Genomic DNA, 21,187 nt, shown 5'->3' with positions numbered 1-21,187 from the left:
ATGTCCTATGAGGAAAGACTCAGGGAGCTGGGGATGTTTAGCCTAAAGAAGAGAAGGTTAATAGGTGATTATGATAGCCCTTTTAACATATTTGAAGGAATGTCATATTGATGAGGGGGCAAGCTTGTTTTCTGCTGCTCCAGAGACTCCGGAGCAATGGATGCAAACTGCAGGAAAAGAAATTCCACCTCAACATTAGGAGGAACTTCCTGGAAGTAAGGGCTGTTTGACTGTACAATACTCTTCCTCAGAGTGTAGTGGAGTCTCCTTCCTTAAAGGTATTTAAACAGAGGCTGGATGGCCATCTGTCGGGGATGCTTTGATTGTAATTTCCAGCATGACAGGGGGTTGGACTGGATGGCCTTTGCGGTCTCTTCCAACTCTATGATTCTATTTTTTTAAAAAACAAAGAACAAAACAAATGTCTTTCTTCAAAGGCAGTTTCAATTCTATTCATAACCTGTATGGATATCTTTTATCTAAATACATGAAGCATCCAACAAATGTCAAAATATTGATCACTAAAAACCCTAATTACTCCCCAAAATTAGCAACTGTTCTGCAATAATCATTTATGACATACATGAAGCAAATACATACTTACCTTTTTTATTTCCCATTGGTAGGTTTGTACTTAGCAAAGAGGCAAATGAGCTCTGTTTTGATAGCTGGGCTTTAGCTGCTAGTGCATTATTCCACAATGCTTTAATGAGCATGGATGCCAAATATAATGTCTGTAAACAAATAAAGATTGCAAACAAATGAAACTAGAAAACAAAGCTTATAATTTCTGGTATTTAATGCATGGCAATAAGCCTCACAACCTGTAATTTTTATACAAGCTATGCAGCTTTTTGCATGAAAAATAAAAGTTCCACGTACTATAAAAGACACAAGCTTGTTGTTATACAGCAAGAAAAGTCAGTGCATGTACAGTACAATAGGTAAAATCCAATCTCATAAAAATGGGCTTCTGCTAATACAATACTTCTTTTCATTTCAACCAGATAACTGCAGTGCAGCTTTATTGTGGACTGTGCCACAGAAAACAAATTGCTTTAAAATTGTTTTTTTTCACCTGTTCAGTATGTGCACTGGGATGCAGGGTTGATACTAAATTAAGAAGATGTCTGAGTGGAACAGGATCCAAATTCTTGATCAGTGAAGGAAACAAGTCATGTATGTAGCGACTGCAATGCTTCAGCTAGAAAAAAAAGAGACAAGATAAAACACACAGTATAGAAAAATGTAACAGGATTTTTATAACTAACAAAATTTGCTTATTTTACATAATGTGGTGATACCTCCTTTTAAATTATTTTACACATGCAAGATAAAGTACATTAAATGGTCTAATTAAAAACATAATGCCCAGTAAAGTAGAAGGTAGCAGAAAAAAAAGAAGGAACACATTACAGATGGGTTGATTTAATAAAGGAAGTTTATTAAAGCTTAAAAATAAATAATTGTGCCCCAGGGAGGCTTGTTATTGGGTGTTTGTTTGGTATGTTTTTATGCATGCTAATTTAGTATTCTTTACAAGATTTTATACATTTATCTGTAATATTAATGAGGTGTGTTGACTGTGTTTTAAAATTGTACTGTTTTATAGTTGTTGTTTTTAAGCTTTTGTGCACCATCTAGGATCCAAGTTGGCAGAAAGGTGGTATACAAATAAATAAATAAACAAACAAATAAAGGCATTTGCAACATATTAGCAGAGTTGATGAGCAGCATGTGTGAAGGCCTCAGATCCACAAGGTCACCCATAAACTGAAGCTGACTTTATAACTACAACAACAGTCTCTTTTCTGAGAGCTGAAACAGGCCAAACTACTCTTCAAGCTGGTACACATACCGCTCTTGCCTTCTACTGGCTAAAGTTGTTATCCATGAGTGATTCCAGGCTTCCCAAAAAATGTTTTTTAGAACAAATATCTGTTAACTCTCCAAGCTCCTGGGTATCTATAGTTAGAACAATATTGCAGAGCTATGAGATTAATGTGGACTCACTTCCAAACTATGCCACCCGTAGAGTCAAGCAACTGATTAAAGAGAAAATTTATCTTGCTTCCACAAATGGGCCAATCTTCTTGCACTTTCGAACTCTTCTTTTTCTTTTTGGTATCCATTGTATAAGACATCGTTTGGGTTAGGGCAGGGGTAGGCAACCTACGGCCCGCGGGCCAGATGCGGCCCGGCGAGGCCTTGGGACCGGCCCCAGCCCAGTCCTGCCGCCAATTGCCCCCAGGGCCTTTGGCCTCTCGTGCGAGGGCAAGGGACCTTTGGCTTATCAGGGGGAGGCGGGCAAGGGGGGGCAAGCGGCGGGCAAGGGGGAGCAAGCGGCGGGCAAGGGGGGCAATTATCTATAGAAGCCTCAGAAACATGCATTTATATTACCATTTTTTAAAAAATTAGCGAATTTTTTCACGTGTATTCTATTTTTTTAAAAAGTGTCCTCCATTTGAAAATTTTGTCTTACATTTGTCCCAGTTTATTTATTTATATAATTTTTTTTTAAAAAAAAAATATTTAATTATTTATTTTTTGGCTTCGGCCCCCCAGTTGTCTGAGGGACAGCAACCCGGCCCCCGGATCAAAAAGATTGCCTACCCCTGGGTTAGGGCATTACTTTAATAATCTTACTCTGCCCCTGCTAGAAAAGCATTTACTGCTCTAAGGTACCAATGTATGCCTTCTGCCTATTTGACGGGCAGATATAATAACACTCCTGTCCATCTAAGACTATGTATCTGCAAAACCAGGGAAGTGGAGAATATCGAACATTACCTTTTACATTGTCCTCCCTATATATCTCCTAGACAAAGGTTTCTTGGATGTATTTTAAAATCCCTTACCGATAGATCTTGCCTTCAGCAGATTTGTGTCCTTTTGGCCGGCAACAATGTATTTGTTACTTCTATGGTAGCAAAATTTGGTTTAGCTGCTAGCAAAATTAGAATCAGTTTTCTTGATTGGAATTATGACTAGAACCATTCTAGTTTTATGTTTTTATTATTTATGATGTATTATTGTTTTTTGTTGATGGGTCTCTTTTACTAATTTTACCATGTTGTTTTATTTGTGGTTTTTGTGCCTTGGTTTTTTTTTAATACTGTTTTTGTATTTACTGTTTGGATCTATTTTATATTGTGATGGCATTTAGCTTTTAACAATAAACTATACATATACAACTACAACTACAACTAAGATGTGCCAAATCCAGATTTAAACCATACTTAGAGAAGACACAGTGGAATCAAGGGGACTTGTGTTAGTTATGGGTACTGAAGTCTTACTGAGTGCAATGGGCATACTCTAAGTATGGCTGAGTCTGAGTCTGGACTATACAGAAGACAACAAAAGGTATACAGTGAACCCTTGGTATTCGCTGGGGTTTGCTTCCAGGACACCCCGTGGATACCCAAACTAATAATAATAATAACAATAACAATAATAATAATAAAATTTATTTGTATCCCGCCCCTCTGAGAACAATCGGGGCGGCTAACGAAGTTAAAAATACAGCACATATAAAATCCCTGGTGCCCTCCCCTCCTTAAAAAAGTATTAAATCCAATGCAGAATTAAAAACAAGCAAAAAACAACAAAAAACATACAAATTAAAAACTGACCAAACGGTCAACAACATCACATCAGCAAACCATCAATGGGAGTGGCAGTATTTTATTCCCAGACGTTTTTTCTGAGGCTGGGTTCTCTATTCTGGGAAGGCCTGCCGGAAGAGATTTGTCTTAACAGCCTTTTTAAAGCTGTCTAAGGATGTAAGCAGACGGATCTCATCCGGCAGGCCGTTCCACAGTCTGGGGGTGACGATGGAAAATGCCCTCCGGGAGGTAGTCAAAAGCCTAGATTTTTGTGGTTGAAGTAGGCCTCTCTCAGAGGAGCGGAGTGCACGGGGAGGATTGTAGGGGAGAAGGCGGTCCCAAAGATAGTTTGGACCCAAGCCATTTAGGGCTTTAAAGGTGATAACCAACACCTTGTACTGGGTCCGGAAGCAAATGGGCAGCCAGTGGAGGGACTTTAGAACCGGGGTAATATGGTCCCTCCTAGATGTTCCAGAAATTACTCTGGCTGCCATATTCTGTACTAGTTGCAGTTTCCGGACCAAGCATGAGGGTAGCCCCATGTAGAGCGCATTACAGAAGTCTAGATGTGAGGTTACCAGCGTGTGCACAACAGTCTCAAGATCCCTTACTTCCAAAAAAGGGCGCAGCTGGCATATCAGCCGAAGCTGATAACAGGCGCTCCTGACTGTCGCATTTACCTGGTTCGACATCAGGAGCGACGAGTCAAGGAGCACCCCCAGACTGCGAACGCAGTCCTTGATGGAGAGTGTGACCCCGTCCAGGACCGGAGGTTGCAACCCAATTCTTGGTTTCGGGGCCGCTACCATGAGCACTTCCGTTTTGTCTGGATTCAGCCTCAATCTGTTTTTCCTCGTCCAGCCCATTATTGCCCGAAGACATTCATTGAGAAAGGAAACGCCATCAGAATTCAAGGCCAACGAAGGAGACACGGAGAAATAGATCTGGGTGTCATCGTTGTACTGATTAACACCCAGCTCCATAACTCCGAATAATCTCACCCAGCGGCTTCATATAGATGTTAAATAACATCGGGGATGAACTAATGGATGTTCAAGTCCCAATAAATATAATGGATAGTAAAATGGTGTCCCCTTATATAAAATGGCAAAATCGTGGTTTGCTTTTCAAAATTTAGTTATTTTTGAATATTTTCAAGCCGTGGATGCTTGAATCCATGGAATAGGAATATGTGACTTTTCACTTATTGTTGGAACGTAACTCCCATAAACTCTACTTATGTAGACAATTGTGAGGACTAATGGATACTGTCTATGAAATAGAGGGCCACATTTCCCTTCCCTAAGTTAGGTAATTTTAATATTTCTTGCTGGATAATTGATAAAGGAAAAGCAAGACTAACCCAAATTAGCAATAATACAAGAGGAATTTAAAAAGCTATCCAGATATTTCTATTTCCATTCTGCACAATCAATTTTGGATTACACAGAAAACCACTCTTTTGCATATTTGTTCCATTGCTTCTACTTGCTAGTCACATTTTCATTGGTTGCATACTCAATAGGTGTGTTGAATGGTGCCAACCTGGATCAAAAGGCCCTAGAAGCAGTGGTACATGCACTGGTAATCCCTCGTTTTGATTTCTGTAACATGCTCTACATGAGGCTACCCTTGTACCAAGTTTGGAAGCTTCAACTGGTTTAAAACGCGGCAGCCAGACTGGTCACTGGATCATCCAGGTTTGACCATATAAAATCTCTTCACTGGCTGCCAATTAGCTTCTGGGCACAATACAAGGTGTTGGTTATTGCCTTTAAAGCCTACATCGCTTAGGCCCGAATTACTTGCGGGAACGCCTCTCCCTACACAATCTGGCCCACACACTTAGAATAACTGGGAAGAACATGTTAGAACATCAATCAACCAGGCTCATATCGACTTCCCAGAAAGCCTTCACAGCAGCTGCTCTGAAATTGTGGAACAGTCTCCCGGAAGAGATCTATCTCATTACCTGCTTGGAGCCGTTTAAGAAGGCACTTAAGACGGATCTCTTCCGGCGAGCTTACCCACTTGACCTTGTGTAAGAAACACCTTCAGACCATTGTACGAATCTACTGCATTACCACTTGATGATGAGTTAGTTTTAAGATTAATTGTATTATTTTTATTGATGTAGTTTATACGTTTTTATTATTGATGTATGGGTTTTAATGGACTGTAATCCCACCTCAATCCATCTGGGAGAGGCGAGAAAATAAATAATAATAATAATAATAATAATAATAATTATTATTATTATTATTATTAAAATTTTATCCAGTTAGCTTATTCCCAAGTGGAGTGAATCTATCAGCAGAACAGAGTCCCCTACCCAACCCCTCAGCCTCTTGAGCCACCTAAAATCTTTTCCAGAAGACTGTAGAATCTACCAGAGCAAACTCTGTGGGAATGCAAAACAGAGGAAATTACAGCTGCGTTCCACGAACAGAAGAAGTCTCTTTACACAACACTGGATCGCCCTGAGCTATTTTCTCAGGTAAAAAGATGTTTCTGATGGTGATTCAACGCCAGGAACACCAACAATGTAAAAAAACAGAGAGCCAATAAAATAATCTAAGGCTTGGTTCAAACATAACTCCCAACATATTCAGCACAGTGGTGGGCAGGGTTCATGCTTATGGGACCTATTTTTTCTTTTGTCCTAGCACTCCCAATATACAGCAATTGGAGTTTACTTTAAAAGACATACTTTACAATCAAAGAACACTGACACTAAGGCGGGGTACAGACCGCCAGAAAGAGGTGGCCAGTGGCCACCTCTCTTTTCCGCGTAACCGCGCTGCAGCAACCAAATTGCGCGGCAAGGCTACGTGGAAACAAAAAGACTGCTAAAAGGCCTCTTTTTAGCGCCGCCGCAAACTGCCTGCGGCAGCGTGAGAACATCACTGCTGCGTGCGCCTGCCTGGAAGGCGCGCGGCAGTGATGTCACAGCTGTGCACGCTGTGTATACAGCACCGCACAGCTGTGACATTCTGGCGACGTCCTAGGGTTGTGGGGCATCTGGAAACGGCACCCCGAGGCAACCCTTACACGTCGCCAGGACGTGCTAAAGGGCCCGTGTGTACTGGGCCTAAGCATTGTTTTTTTGTACCAGCACTAAACATAGTCCGAAGTCTTTCCACAGACAAAATGATTCCAGATTATAACAAGCTTTCTTCATTTTAGTGAGGGTGGGAATTGCTGTTATATCATTTTGTAGATGCTGTTAAATAATATTTGGATTAAATAATCTTATCCTGATGTGCTGCAGATTGCTTCAGAGATCGCCTGGTATTTGTGGTTTAATGCTACAAAAACAAGATACAGTGAGTCTCAGGCTGGTGTGCTTTTCCACTCATCTCTTCTTTTTGTCTGTGCATGAAGGAATGAGTTTGACAACTTTCAATTTTAAATAAAGCATTTTCACCACTACATTTAAACTCAATAAAATATAGTTTCTCCCAATTGTGATTATTTTTAAAATTATGATTTCAGATCATAATTTATGAATAATCACAGAAAAAATAAATTACATTTTCCATAGTTTGGCAATAAAACAAATGGTGAACAATAACTTCAGAATACAGTCAATAAACTGAGCACAATGTGAAACTGTAACCATTCAAATCTGAAAGCTTTTAATCCCTTCAAACCAGCAGGGAAGAACATGTGAATCTAAGCCTGACCATGGCTGTCTTGGATTTTACTATTACACCTGAACCAAGCCATATTTCTTGGTCCTTCTCTTTAAATAAAGATATACCTGTGCTGCAGCCCAAATGCAATCTATATGTTGTGTACTAAGCCGTCCTTCAGCAGCAAGAAAATTAAGAATCACTTGGCACTGTTTAATGATCTGGAAAACAGGAAGACAAAATTAATACAATATGAAGTAAACTTTACAATAATGAAAGAAAATCCAAATGTATTTTAAGCCTACCTCAATATGCAAGTTTGGTCCAAAAATATGTTCCACCACATTGTTGTTAATCAGCCAGTCTGCAAGCTCCTTTGCAATGGAACTACATAAAGGGAACAAAAGAATAAGTGTCTTTATACATCCCTACTGTGTCTCTGAAACTGCTGTTTCATAAACACAAGCATTATATGAACAACAGTAATTCTGGCAGGCATACTTCCAGGACTTTCCTGAAATTTTCTTTATTAATACAAGACAGCTGACCATGTGAAACTGGCTGCTGATGTAGCTGTAGTAATAATTTAGGTTTATACATCTTCAGAGCAAATAACCGTTAAAAAAAAAAGAAAGAAAAGAACAAGCAGTGGCAGCAGTTGTAATATTAACTCAAATTTCATGTAAAATGGTTTTCTTTCATATCCTAAACAATCACAAAGTGATGGGTTGTTCAAGTTATTTAATCTGTTTGGTTTTGTATTTACTGTTTAGATTTTAATATATGCATTACCTGTAATTGTTTCTTCTTAGAATGTATACCTCTGGCAGGCCTTTATTTTTATTTTTTGTTTAATTGATTACTATGTACAGTACTGTGTAAATTTATAGCACTTTATAAATAAACCATCATCATCATCATCATCATCATCATCATTTCTTCAGGAGTTTCTGTATTTCTTGTTTTTACTGTATATTTTAACAGCCATCAAAACAAATGCATTTAAAAAAAATCTAATTTTTGCAATGTAAATGTCATTACATTCAAGAGTGAGTCTTTGTGCCTTGTTCCGTACTAAAATACTTTTGTCTCCTCATAAAGAAGCCTGTAATTAATTTTTGATACCACCACCAACAACCAACCAGCCTGGCCTTGCCATTTAAAAGAGAAAGCAAGTAAAAAGGCAGTCAATAAATTATAAGCACTTCCAATAAATAACAATGTTTTGCATGAATGAGTTGACCTAAACAAAGCCAATGCTAAGACTAGATCTGTTCCTCACCTCTAAAATAGGACTGTAAACTGATTGTCTTTGATTTATTCTATGAGCAACCAATTTAGCACCTTTTTAGATTTGTAAGAGAGCCAGTGTGGTGTAGTGGTTTGAGTGTTGGACTATGACTCTGGAGACCAGGCTTGATTCCTGCTCGGCCATGAAACCCATTGGGTGACCTGGAACAAGTCACATGCTCTCAACCTCAACTAGAGGAAGTCATATGCTCTCAAAGTCAGGGAACAGCAAACCTCCTCTGAACAAATCTTGTCAAGAAAACCCCATGATAGGTTTACCTTAGGGTCGCCGTAAGTCAGAAATGACATGAAGGCACACAACACACACACACACACATGACTCTGATTTATAGTAGCTTGGTATTTTTTTTCTTGGATACATACGCTCATTGCATACAGTAGATGCATGTGACTGACTCTGTCCCCAAAGCCACAATTTTTTAAACTTCTACTCCTGAGCCCCCATTTTGTGATTAGTATCAGTATGGTACAGTATGGAGCTTCTTTGCTTATACTATGTTTAAAAATGGAACATAAACTGGAATAATAAACAATAAAATAATAGAGTGATCACTGGAATGTATTTTAAAACAGAGAGCAAAAATATTACCACCACATTCTTGACAATTATAAAGACACTCAGTAAGTTTTACTATCATGGGAAAGATGCCTGCCTTAAGCCAAGGATAGCTGCACGAGTTAAATTTAGAAGGATTGCTATTTTAAATCTCTAATTATCTTCCCTCTACTACTATGATATTTTACAAAGCCATTTGAAGTAGGAATTCAAGTGCATTTATACACGCCTGTAAAAATATAAAGAAGTTGCTGCCCTTCAGGTGTAATAGAAAGAGCGCCAAACTAACTTCAATAGATATTTATGTTTTTTACAAGAAAAACAAATAATGGCAACTGGAATAACAAGCTTTTTAAAAAAGAAAATGGATTCATGTGGCTGTTAGTATCCAGTATTGGAATTCTAGAAGCCCTATTCACATAAACATAAAACTATAAATTTTTACACACAGCAGAGGAAAGGGGCAGTTCCTCTTCTCCAAATACCAGGGGAATGTAAGACTGTGCCACATGTGGGATATAACCCTGGATAGGGGTGACATACGTAAAAAGAGCCTCCTCAAAACTCAGAATAAGGTGGAACAAAATCTTCCAGTGTAATCTTCGGTGATAGCAAAGACAATTAAATGGAAGTACACAAAGTAACAATCCTACTTACGTTTCTGTGTCTGAAACCAAAGATTCATTATTACAAACATCATTGAAGGTATGAAGTTGGTTCTACAAAAGAAAAAAGAAAAACAAATTAAGACTCAGCTTTAAAAACCTAAAAGGAATTCCACTTAAATCAGCATTTCATACAAGCGATCAGCAAAAGTGCCTTCAGCTAATATAGATGATTACTATAACTGGTGTTCTTCACTCAACACTATTCACTGCTTTTGACTAAATATATCTTGATTCATTTTTCTTTAATGTTTAAAATAATTAGAGAGGTATTGATGTTTTGCAGAAATGTACAAGACCTCTGAATGTGGAACCTCCAGTGACAAAAGCCATACTGGGCTGCTGTTCATTATCTGCATTACTACAACCAAGACATCTTATATGCAGGTTGAGTATTGCTTATCCCAAAATTCGAACTCTGAAATGCTCCAAAATCCAAAACTTTTTGAGTGCCAACATGTCACAAGTTCAATGGTTCATTGTATGCAACCTTTTTTTCATGCACAAAATTATTTAAAATATTGTATAAAATTACCTTTACACTATGTGTGTAATCTGTATTTGAAACATAAATGAATGTCATGTGTAGTTTTGGCTTCCATGTCCAAGATATCTCATTGTGTACATGCAAATATTTCCAAAATCTGGAAAAACTCAAAATCCAAACATTTCTGCTTCCAAGCATTTTGAATATGGGCGACTCAACATGTATCAACAAGTTATTTATATATCTATACACCTCAACATGGCGCACTTTAGATCTTACCCAGCAACCAAACCACAGGGGATATGTGAGTCTGTGTGGACCTGACTGCCATAGGTTTTATGGATCCTTTGGTAGAGAAGCTGCAGCTATTTTAGTCTGAATTTTATAAACAGGTCTTATAAACATCAGTTTTTAAGTAGCTACAAATGAAGTTTGCAACAAGAAATGGAATAGTCGAAAGAAAGAGAGAGGGGGGTTACAATGGAAAGGAGCTGGAGACTACAAGCTGCACACAGAACAGTATTTATTTATTTGCTTCTATCACATCCTATATCAAAAGTTCTCAGGGTGCATGCAAGTAAAATAACACAATGTAAACAAATTAAAATGTTATAACATGCCTGCAATTACTTGACATTGACAAACCAAGAAGAAAATTTCCTTATTCACATTGTCTTGTGTGTGATTACTGCACACTGAAACCCCAAGTCTATGTAATCAATTTAATGCTTGGGGATGAAAGGGATCATTCCCCATCTCCTGCTCATTTATGAACGGAAGTATCTCTATCCAGCAGGCTAAATAAATAAATCAGGATATGGAAGGGGCAAAATAAAAAAGAAATCCAGACCTCAACTGTTGACTCCACTGAGAAGAGATGTATAATACTATCATTGCCAATTAAGTACTCCTGGTTATCATTTTTGGGTCACAAGGAGCCACACACACATGTATGCACACATACACATACTTTTCAGACAAGCAGCTAATAAGCAACTGTGTTTCTGTCTCAGAGACTATGATGAGGAAGGGTTCAATTTTACGAAACTATGTAAACAGTCAAGATTACATTACTGGATTGCTCAGGTGTAGTAGACAGATGGCCTAAGTGGATGCAAGATGTGGAGTGAGAGAGAGAGGAGTTCAGATGTGGAACAAAACATCATGGGAGATCACTTCCTGAATTATTATTTGCAAAATTACTTTTATGTCCTAAAATAGCAAAATCTTGCAATGCTGCATCTCTCCTCCCCACATTTCTTCTAGGGATGATATACATGTAATTAAGATGATGTGATCAAAGCGCTGATAGTTTTCTTATTCTGAGGGTGCATTAATTGGCCTATCATAATGGAAAGTCAACATTCAAAATGTAATTATCTGCCTGATATCCTACAGCATTATTACAACTGGAGGAAAATCTCAATTACAGAGAGTTCATTTAAAATAACTTGGATCTGATATTGCAGTAATTTTTAACAGACCTTATGGAATCTGCACTGAGAGGAATCAAGAAACATAGCTAGCTTCTTTTGAACAGTGCACATTTTATCTAACTACAACACGCATTCCACTTTGCTTTGTAAATTTCAGAAATATGAACATAACTGAAGAATGATTCCAGCATTTGGTTATTTCCTATTTAATATCAGAATCACATTCCTTGATTTTGTGTGTGTTGTGTAACCTAGTTTTCAAATGAAAGAATTCATTATAGAATGAGGTTGGGATTCTGTGTACAAATATTATTTCTATGAGAGATCTTATGGTTTTTATAGTTACCATATAACACTCAGAAACTATGTGTACTACAGCACTGCAGCCCCCCACCCCCACCTCGGCAGCATGCTCTTTGTGAAACAGAGCATTCATACGTATCGGGCAAGCTGAAGCTGTATAATGTGACTTCCCACCATAGAACTTTACCACCTCATTCCCATCTCATTCTAATGCACATGCAGATCAAGGCTGGCTTTGGCTGTATCAGTGATACCCAAATTATTTTGGGCTACCAACCTGTTTCCTCTTGGGTGACAACCCTAGTGCCCCCAATGCTTATTTCTTAATAATAGGTCTACTGTTTGCCCAGGAGCCAGTCGGGCCAGCAGGATTACACCCAGGTGCACCGGGCTCACCTCCACCTCCTCTCATGGGTGAATACAGCAGGTGCTTCTCCTTCTGGCTAACTGCAAAAGAGAGGCTTGCTGGCTGCTCCTCTCAGGGTAACCAGGTGCAAAGGAAGCAGTGCCCAAGAAGCTTCTTGCCCATCTGGCCTTGTGGCAAAGGCTGGTGCGGATGAGAAGGTTCTCAGGCACTACTTGACTGGCTGCTCAATTGTTGCTACCTTTGTACCTGGTCACCCTGGGGGCTTGCAACCAAGCAGTTGGCTGAGCAATGACTGAGCAGCCATGTAGACTTTGTGGCAAAGGCCGGCAGAGTTGAGAAGCTTCTTGCTGCTTGACTAGTTGCTCAGTTACTGCTCCCAAGGTGGCTGGGTGCAAAGGGATAATCTTCTCCTCAGTGAGGAAGGACTCTCAATCCTTCTTGTGCTGGGGTGGACTCTTTGGAAGAATCAACCCCAGATACTCCTCCCCCTCCTTCCCCAGAGACATGCCTTCCCTACACAGTTTCTAGTCCTGTCCCCAAACATCGTTCCTTCTGCTACCTCTTCTTTCGGCCTGTCCAACAAAAGAAAGTAGGAGCAGCAATGCAGCACCAACTTGCCAGCCAAATTGCAGCAAAGCTCACAAAGTTAAGCAGGGCCCCAAATGTGAAAGGTCCTTTTTGCAGTGCTTCTCTCCTGTTGCCACATGCTCTAATTCTTTATCTCCACCATGGGCCTAAGGGGTGCTAGTTCCCCTTGCATTTCTTGAGTGCCAATACTTTGACCAAAGACTCTCCTGCTGCCTCCTTTTCTCTCACTGCTCCCCTGGAGGCTTCCACCACCCATGAAGGGGCGTACCACCCACTTTGGAAATCACTGGGTTATATACGTAAAGTGTACAAATCTCCCCAGACAAGAGAAAAATATTGTTGCACACAACGTATTAGTTATTTTTAAAAAAAGAATCTTACTGTTATTTGACTGAGTCCGGCCAATCTCATGGTTAAAGTTGGTGACATAAAGTACTTAAATGCAAGATCAAGGCTCTCTTTATCAAAACACAAGGCTGTATCCAATGGCTCTTTAACTGTGCTCCACATTAAGTCTGCCATGTTACGAGCTGCACTCTGTCTTAACTCCTGGTCTGACAGCTTACATAAATACCTATAAAAAAAAGATCAAATATCAACAAAGCCTGTTTAATTTTGCCAGATCATCAACATAAACATAATCATCATCATCATCATCATCATCATCATCATCATCATCATCATCATCATCTACTAAAATCATATAAACAGAAACCTTAATAAGAGAACTGCAGTCAGTGGGAATAGAACTGCTATTTGTGAAATAAAACTATAATTAGCAGTAATTGCATTTGGAAGAGAGGAAGAAATTAGATGTTTGGTATCAATCTATTAACTAGGATTAATTTTTCAAATATACTGTCCTCCCTCTGTCCTCGCGGACTTGGGATCCGTGCTCCTTGACTATCCGCAGGAGGTGAACGGAGGAGGTTAAAATGGGGTGTGCGCCCAGGGCACGCACTCCCACACCCCTGTGGGAGCACACCTCCATTCAAGCCAATAGGGCTGGAATATGTGATTTGCTGTTTTGCGTGGGGGGGGAGACAGAACAGATCCCTGCGAAAACAGAGGGAGGACTGTACTTCTACAGAAGCAGCATAAGGAGTTCAACCTTTCTCACTTCCAATTTCAAAAGCAGTCTAACCAATAATGAATATACTAGCAAATATACTGACTTACTGAAAAATGAGTACAAAAAGGGCTACTTTCCTCAGCCTCTACATAAAGCAACATTAGGAACAGGCATTGGCTACAAGAGCTCTTCTGTCCTGGGATATCGCATCGTTAAAATAAAAATATGATTTCCTGATATAGGTCCAAAACACACTGCAGAAATAATTCAGTTTGAGACCACTTTAACTGTCCTAGCTCAGTGCAAAGGAATCCTGGGAATTGTAGTTTATTGTGGCACCAGAGCTCTCTGACAGAGAAGACTAAATGTCTCACAAAACTACAGTTTCCACAATCCCCTAGCAGTAAACCAGGGCAGTTAAAGCAGTCTCAAACTGGATTGTTTCTGCAATGTGTTTTGGACCATAGTTCTACATTTGTGGTGGACACAGAAAAAATGAGAAAGACTCACCTACTCCCAGTCTCTCAAAGCAAACAGAAGATTTGAGGTTAAGGAAGACTAAGAGTTGCACTTGACTGAGTCAAATAAGAAAGGGGGTGAGTACACCTTCTGATAACCCTTTTAATTGTTTTTTATTTAGTTAACACATTTGTATGCCCCTTTTGAAAATGTTTAAGATTGTATATATGCAATTATTTCATCATCTCCTTAAAGCAATACTGTTATATTATTCAGGGTTACTTATACAATACATTTTTTAAATTAAATACAAGTGAGACAAAGCTTGACTATACAAACTTAATATAAACATAAAATTATTACCTATTTATCTAGCATAGTAAATATAATAATATGAAAAACAACAAAGAAAAAGAAAGAAAAAGAAAAAAGCAGAAAACGTAAAAAAAGAGAGAGATAAAGGATAGTCAAGGCAAAAAGATTAAATAAGGAAGATGAACAGAAAGAGAGAGAAAAAAAGATAATAGGAATTATAGAATTGAAAATTTAAAAAAGAGACTTCCTTCATCCAACAAAATCCTTCAGTATTCTCTTCATGATTCTTACCTAATGTCACCTTAACATTTAATTACAAAAAAGCAAAAACAAAGATCCTCACTTAAATCACAATGATCTTTAAATATTGAATACTATTACTTATATTAATAACATATACTGATGCTTCTTATATGAGCCTATTCAGTCACTCTTTAAAACCACAACTCATTATGTCTCCATATTCATTGCTTATATATCTTATGAGCTGTTCCCAACTTCGCACAAAAGTATCCATTTTATTCACTTTTAAAAGACATGTCAATTTCAAAAGTATCCATTTTATTCACTTTTAAAAGACATGTCAATTTATCTAAATTAACCAAATCTAATAGCTTTATTAGCCAATCTTGCAGTTTTGGAGTAAAGGAGTTTTTCCCACATGCTGGCATACTCTAACCTTGCAGCTATTATCATATAAAATAATAGTCTTTCTTTTGATTTATTCATATCCTTTTCCTTCATAGTCAATAAGTACAATTCTGGGGTCATATTTAATTTCACATTCAAATTTTTTTCAATTTCGATATGAATTGATCTCCAATTTTTTTAGCTTTTTTACAAGTCCACCATTGGTGATAGAAAGAACCAATTTCCTTCTGGCATTTCCAGCAATTTGGATTCATTTTAAATACATTTTTGATAATTTAGCTGGAGACAGGTGCCATCTATAATGCATTTTAAAAATATTTTCTCTTATATTTTGTGCTAATGTGATCTTGCTTGTTGTTTTCCAAACTTTCTCCCATTTGTCTATATCAATATTATGACCAATGTTTTTTGCCCATTGAATCATCAGTTCCTTGATAAATTCATCTTCTGTATCCCATTTTAATAATATTTTAAAATTTTAGAAAGGGTTTGATGTTTTTCCTTTATTAAATTTTTTTCTAATTCAGTTAAATTTCTCTGCATTCCATTTTTTTTTTAATTTCTATTTTTAATTTTTCTCTTAATTGTCTAAATAATAACCAGTGGCCCTTAAAACCCTTGTCTTCCAATTCCTCTTGTGTTAGAATTTGAATTTGATCTTCCTGGTATTTAATTAAATCACCAAATTTTATCCATGTTTTCCATAAAATTTTCTTTATTGTACATAGCCACATGTGGGGAGATCCAAGTTGGTGTTTTGAGTGAACATCTTTCCTTATATATCTTCCACACCTTTAATAGAGATTTTCTAATACAATGATTATTAAAGTCTTTATTACACTTTCTTTTCCAAACCATAAATAGGCATGCCAGCCAAATCATTACCCATCCCCTTCTAACAAATGTGTATTTTTTAACATGATCCAATCTTAGATCCAAACTAAACAGGCCGCTCTATAATACAATTTTAAATTTGATAGTCCTAGTCCCCCCTTTCTTTCCTGTAATATTTTGATTCTTGGTTTTCTTCTGGCCCAAATGTATCTTGAAATACAATACATTTTCTGGCTGCATGGAAATCTGTATCCAAAGTTTCTAATGCACAAATGGCAATGAACACAAACCCATACATAAAGAGAATTGAACACTAGTCTGCATAAATCCTTGGTTAGAAACTAAACATCAGACCATTTATTAATTCTGATGCTGCGGTCCTACTCCTATCAGAGCAATTAAATTATTAAATACTGTTTGAGTATTAGTGTTTGCTGACTGTCATGCTAGGCACACTATCTGAGTGATTTGAAACTATCAACACATTTTGAGAAAGCCGTTCTAAGAACTGCAAGCTATCTGCAAAACCTACCTTATAACATAGGTCCTAAATGGTATTATATGTTGCATAACAGCAGGGATGTGCAGCCATATTCTGATCTACAAAACAAATACAAAAATTAAACAGCAGTATTTGGAGTGCCACACAAGCAAATAAAAGTCATACACCAGCCTGCTGGAACATGGCACTGCTATCAAAGCTTATCACACAAGGAGTTGTGCTTTCTCAGAAGTCGTACAAGTAAGCCCCCTAGTGCAGTCAATTGTTCTGCAAGCACACAATGAGGCCCCTTCTCATACCAAGCAGGGGATCTACGTTTGTACAATGCCTGAGTGTGTTACCATGCGTTACACATGTCAGTTCCACTGTAACTAGACTGGCACATAATTACACTATGCTAAAAATGCATGAAAACTAACATGGCGTAATGGTTTGAGTCCCCACTTGGCCATGAAAACCCACTGGGTGACCTTGGTCAAGTCACACTCTCTCAGCCTTAGAGGATGGCAATGGTAAACGCTCTCTGAAGAAACCTGCCAAGAAACCCCTGTGATAGGTTGACTTTAGGGTCGCCACAAGTCGGAAACAACTCGAAGGTGTATAACACACACAAAAATGAATAGGATCTCTAGCAAGTAATCTTATCCATAAGATAATACTGCTGCTATAAAATGAAATGGCAACACAAACAAATTAAAACATTATTTGTGCCAATAACTAAGTCAAAAGTTTCAGTGAGCAGCCTTCAGTGAAAAGAGGTAAGACAATCTGTAGTACTCCTGTATTCACTGCCAGTTTTAACACTATGATGAAAAACAGTTGGACTTTCTTAATAGCTCTTGTTTGGTTTAAATATAACTGAGGAAATGTAACTGAAATAAAAATCCAAACTTTTACTCTGAAGTTGTTTCAGTTTTACTCAGTGGATTTCCAGGGGAGCAACCTGGATCTCATTTATATTTACAAGTCTACTGTTTGTGTTGCATCAGGACATGCCTTAAATTACTGAGCTTGGCAGAAAATAAATATGCAACTGTGGTGCTGTTTATTGAAAGTCACTTTGGATTAGAGGGGCTTGAAGAATTTGGTTTCCTTTTAAAGGGAAGCAACATTATTTTATAATAGCCTGGGACAAATATTTTCCATTCAGTTTTTAAAAGACCAGTGTGCAATTTTATTACCCTGTTTAGAACAGAAATTGCCATTTCAGCACATTTCTAAAGTTACTGGTTGTTTAGGAAGAATCTGAGAGAAAATGACAGCTCGTTTCAAATAAACTATGTTTAAAATATTGTGAGAGGGGGCAATGCCCCTTCCTTCTCCTCACTGCATTATCTGACTGTGCCATTTCCACTTTTAAAAAAAATGTACCTAACGCCCAAAAAAACCTGTATCAGAAACAGACCATTAAGATGTTATGATTTCTAAGGTTTTTTTTTTTAAAAAAAATAATGGCAATGTTTGTAGTGTTTATGACACTGCTTCACTCCTATCGCTTCATTCCTTCTGCATATGTGATCCTCTTCATACTTTATCAGAAATACAAACATCCATAGTTTACACATAATGAAACAACTACATTTAGATTGAAATTACCTCATCTTTTCCCTACCTTTTTGCCAAATAATTCAGAAAATATTAACAAAACTGATTTTACTCAGAAGACCCCCATTTTTATAGAGACAATAGAGAATGATGACAGTGCTGACTGTAATTTAATAAAGAGCAGTTGGGAGAATGCTCCCTGTCTTTCATTATCCAGAATGGGAAGAGTTAGATAAAAGTAGGTGGTTATAAAAGGCCTTTAAAACAGCAAAAGTAAAAAAATTACTCAATAGCCACATATGCTACCATATCCTGATGGGTACAATAATTTTACCTGGCCATCTATAATTAATGTCCATCATACACTCACACAATACACTAGTGCCTCTCAAGAGCAATCCTTCTTTAATTGCTGCTCCAAAACTATTACAGAAATATGTCATTTGAATGCAAATTGACTATTACCTGCTTGCAGGAGACAGCACATGGCACAGGTGCCCTCTTCACTACATGCCTACCACTATGCCTTTATGCTACTGCTGGCATAAAGCCCTGAAATAGGGCATTCCAATGGAAGGGAGAAGTCAGCATTGCATGTGCTAGAACCAAAGCCATTATGTTTTCCCCAAACAGGAGTGATCCAGCACTATCAGAAAGTGCAGTTAGTCCCCCCCCCCCCCAGTGTTTTCAGTGTGGGCAAATTTAAAATACACATATCTGCCAAGCCAAAACAAAAATGGAAAGCCATTGAAATCCATAAACATCTTTTTTAAAATTATTAAATAAAGAGTTGATGGAATTTAATAAAAATAATGTGATTGTTATAGGTTATTATTATTATTATTAAACTTTATTTCTATAGCGCTGTAATTATACACAGCGCTGTACAAAGTCGGTAAAATTAGAAGTAAATAAAAGCCTGCCCAAGGCGTACATTCTAAGATAATAACAATTAAAAGAGGAATAGATAAAATTACCATATAGAAAGGAAAAAACAGAGTAAAAACATCAAATATCAAACAAATCACATCACATCAAATATTGTCAGACAGCCAGATAACAATCACAAATTCCCTGAGAACGCTTCCCTAAACAATATGGTTTTCAGCTCAGCTTTAAAGCTGGTTAGGGAAGTGATGAGCCGTGCATGCAGAGGAAGAAGGTTCCAGGAATGAGGGGCAGCAAGAGAGAAGGGACGGATCCGGGATGGGGCAGAGGAGATCCTGGGTTGAGAGAGGAGACTTTGGCTACCAGAGCGGAGAGTGCGAGTAGGGATGTAGGGAGAGAGAAGATCAGTTAAATAAAGAGGGGCCAGCCCATGCAGGGCTTTAAAGGTGAGTAGCAAAAGTTTGTACCTGATGCGGAAAGGAAGAGGGAGCCAGTGAAGGGAAGACAACAGAGGGGAGACATGATCATAACGGCGAGCGAGTGAAATAATGCGTGCAGCTGAATGCTGAACAGAAATTAATGGGTGGAGATGAGAGAGGGGAAGCCCTGCCAAGAGGAGGTTACAGTAGTCTAGTCGTGAGACCACTAGGGCATGGACCAGTGTCTTTGCGGTAGAAGCTGAGAGATATGGACGGATTTTGGCGATATTATAGAGAAAAAATCTACAGACTTTGGCTGTAGTCTGGATCTGTGGGATAAATGACAAAGAGGAGTCAAAGATGAAACCGAGACTGCGGGCTTCCTGGACCGGCTGGATCGAGATGTTATTGACGGAAATAGAAAAGGAATAGTGAAGGGTGGGCTTAGGAGGGAAAACAAGAAGCTCAGTCTTGGACATATTGAGCTTCAGACGCCGATGGTGCATCCAGTGGGAGACAGCTGTTAAACAGGATGACACTTGCTGCTCTAGCTCTGGTGAAAGATTAGGGGTGGAAAGGTACAGCTGGGTATCATCGGCGTAAAGATGGTAGGAGAAACCAAAAGAACTGATAAGTTTGCCAAGGGAGAGTGTGTATAAAGAGAACAGAAGGGGACCCAAAACAGAGCCCTGAGGAACTCCAACAGATAAGGGGACAGAAGACGAGGTCTGACCACCTGAGACCACTGAAAAAGATCGATCTGACAAGTAAGATGTGAACCAATCGAGAACAAGGCCCGAGAAACCAAGGTCAGAGAGTACTTCTATTAGGAGACAGTGGTCCACGGTGTCGAAGGCCGCAGACAGATCGAGTAAGACAAGGATAGAATAAAGGCCATTCGCCTTGGCCCGCAAAAGATCATTTGAGATCTTAGTAAGGGCCGTCTCTGTGGAGTGCCGTGGGCGAAAACCAGACTGGAAGGGATCCAGAATGGAGTTGGTTTCAAGAAACTCAAGACAGCGTGAATAGACGACTCGTTCCAACACCTTGGAGAGAAAAGGAAGGAGAGAGATTGGACGATAGCTAGCCAAGGAAGAGGGGTCGAGAGAGGGTTTTTTCAGGATAGGGGAAACTAAGGCATGTTTGAAGACTGAGGGGAAGGAACCCGAAGAGAGAGAGAGGTTAAAGATATAGAGGAGGGAGGGTAACAAAGAGGGGGCTATAGAGATTAGAAGACGAGAAGGAAGTGGGTCAAGAGAACAGGTGGTAGGTTTGGATGAGTTCAGCAGCGAAGAGAGTTCTTCCAAAGAAACAGGAGGAAACACAGAGAGTTTATTAGTAGGAGGGGCGAGGAGATTAGTGGTGGGAGCCAAATCAAGAAGAGTTAACTCAGAACGAATGGTAGTGATCTTTGTAATGAAGTAGTTGACGAAGTCGGAGGGAGACAATCGTGGAGAGACAGAGGGAGGAGAGGGTTTTAACAGTGTGTTGAAACAGGAGAACAAGCGCTGTGACTTTAATGGGGTCATCAAACCAAGCAGAGATA

The 21,187-nt window shown here is 38.7% G+C and overlaps 1 protein-coding gene across 2 annotated transcripts in view; it reads right to left on the bottom strand.

Moving 5' to 3' along the window:
* USP34 (ubiquitin specific peptidase 34) overlaps positions 1 to 21,187 on the bottom strand; it is a 170,106-nt gene that overhangs the window by 108,157 nt on the left and 40,762 nt on the right. For both annotated transcript variants that reach the window (XM_089528821.1, XM_089528822.1), the window contains exons 6-12: positions 16,820 to 16,887; positions 13,338 to 13,530; positions 9,768 to 9,829; positions 7,549 to 7,630; positions 7,372 to 7,464; positions 1,079 to 1,204; positions 605 to 734 (exon numbers count right to left, since the gene is read on the bottom strand). In XM_089528821.1, coding sequence (XP_089384947.1) covers positions 605 to 734; positions 1,079 to 1,204; positions 7,372 to 7,464; positions 7,549 to 7,630; positions 9,768 to 9,829; positions 13,338 to 13,530; positions 16,820 to 16,887 — 754 coding nt within the window. The remainder of the gene's footprint in view (positions 1 to 604; positions 735 to 1,078; positions 1,205 to 7,371; positions 7,465 to 7,548; positions 7,631 to 9,767; positions 9,830 to 13,337; positions 13,531 to 16,819; positions 16,888 to 21,187) is intronic.

The sequence above is a fragment of the Sceloporus occidentalis genome, unplaced genomic scaffold, assembly GCF_023333645.1.
Source record: "Sceloporus occidentalis isolate IW3139 unplaced genomic scaffold, rSceOcc1.0.p SCAF_6, whole genome shotgun sequence".
Taxonomy (NCBI): Eukaryota; Metazoa; Chordata; class Lepidosauria; order Squamata; family Phrynosomatidae; genus Sceloporus; species Sceloporus occidentalis.
The sequence above is the reverse complement of the archived record's forward strand: the minus strand, read 5'-3'. Positions and strand labels throughout refer to the sequence as shown.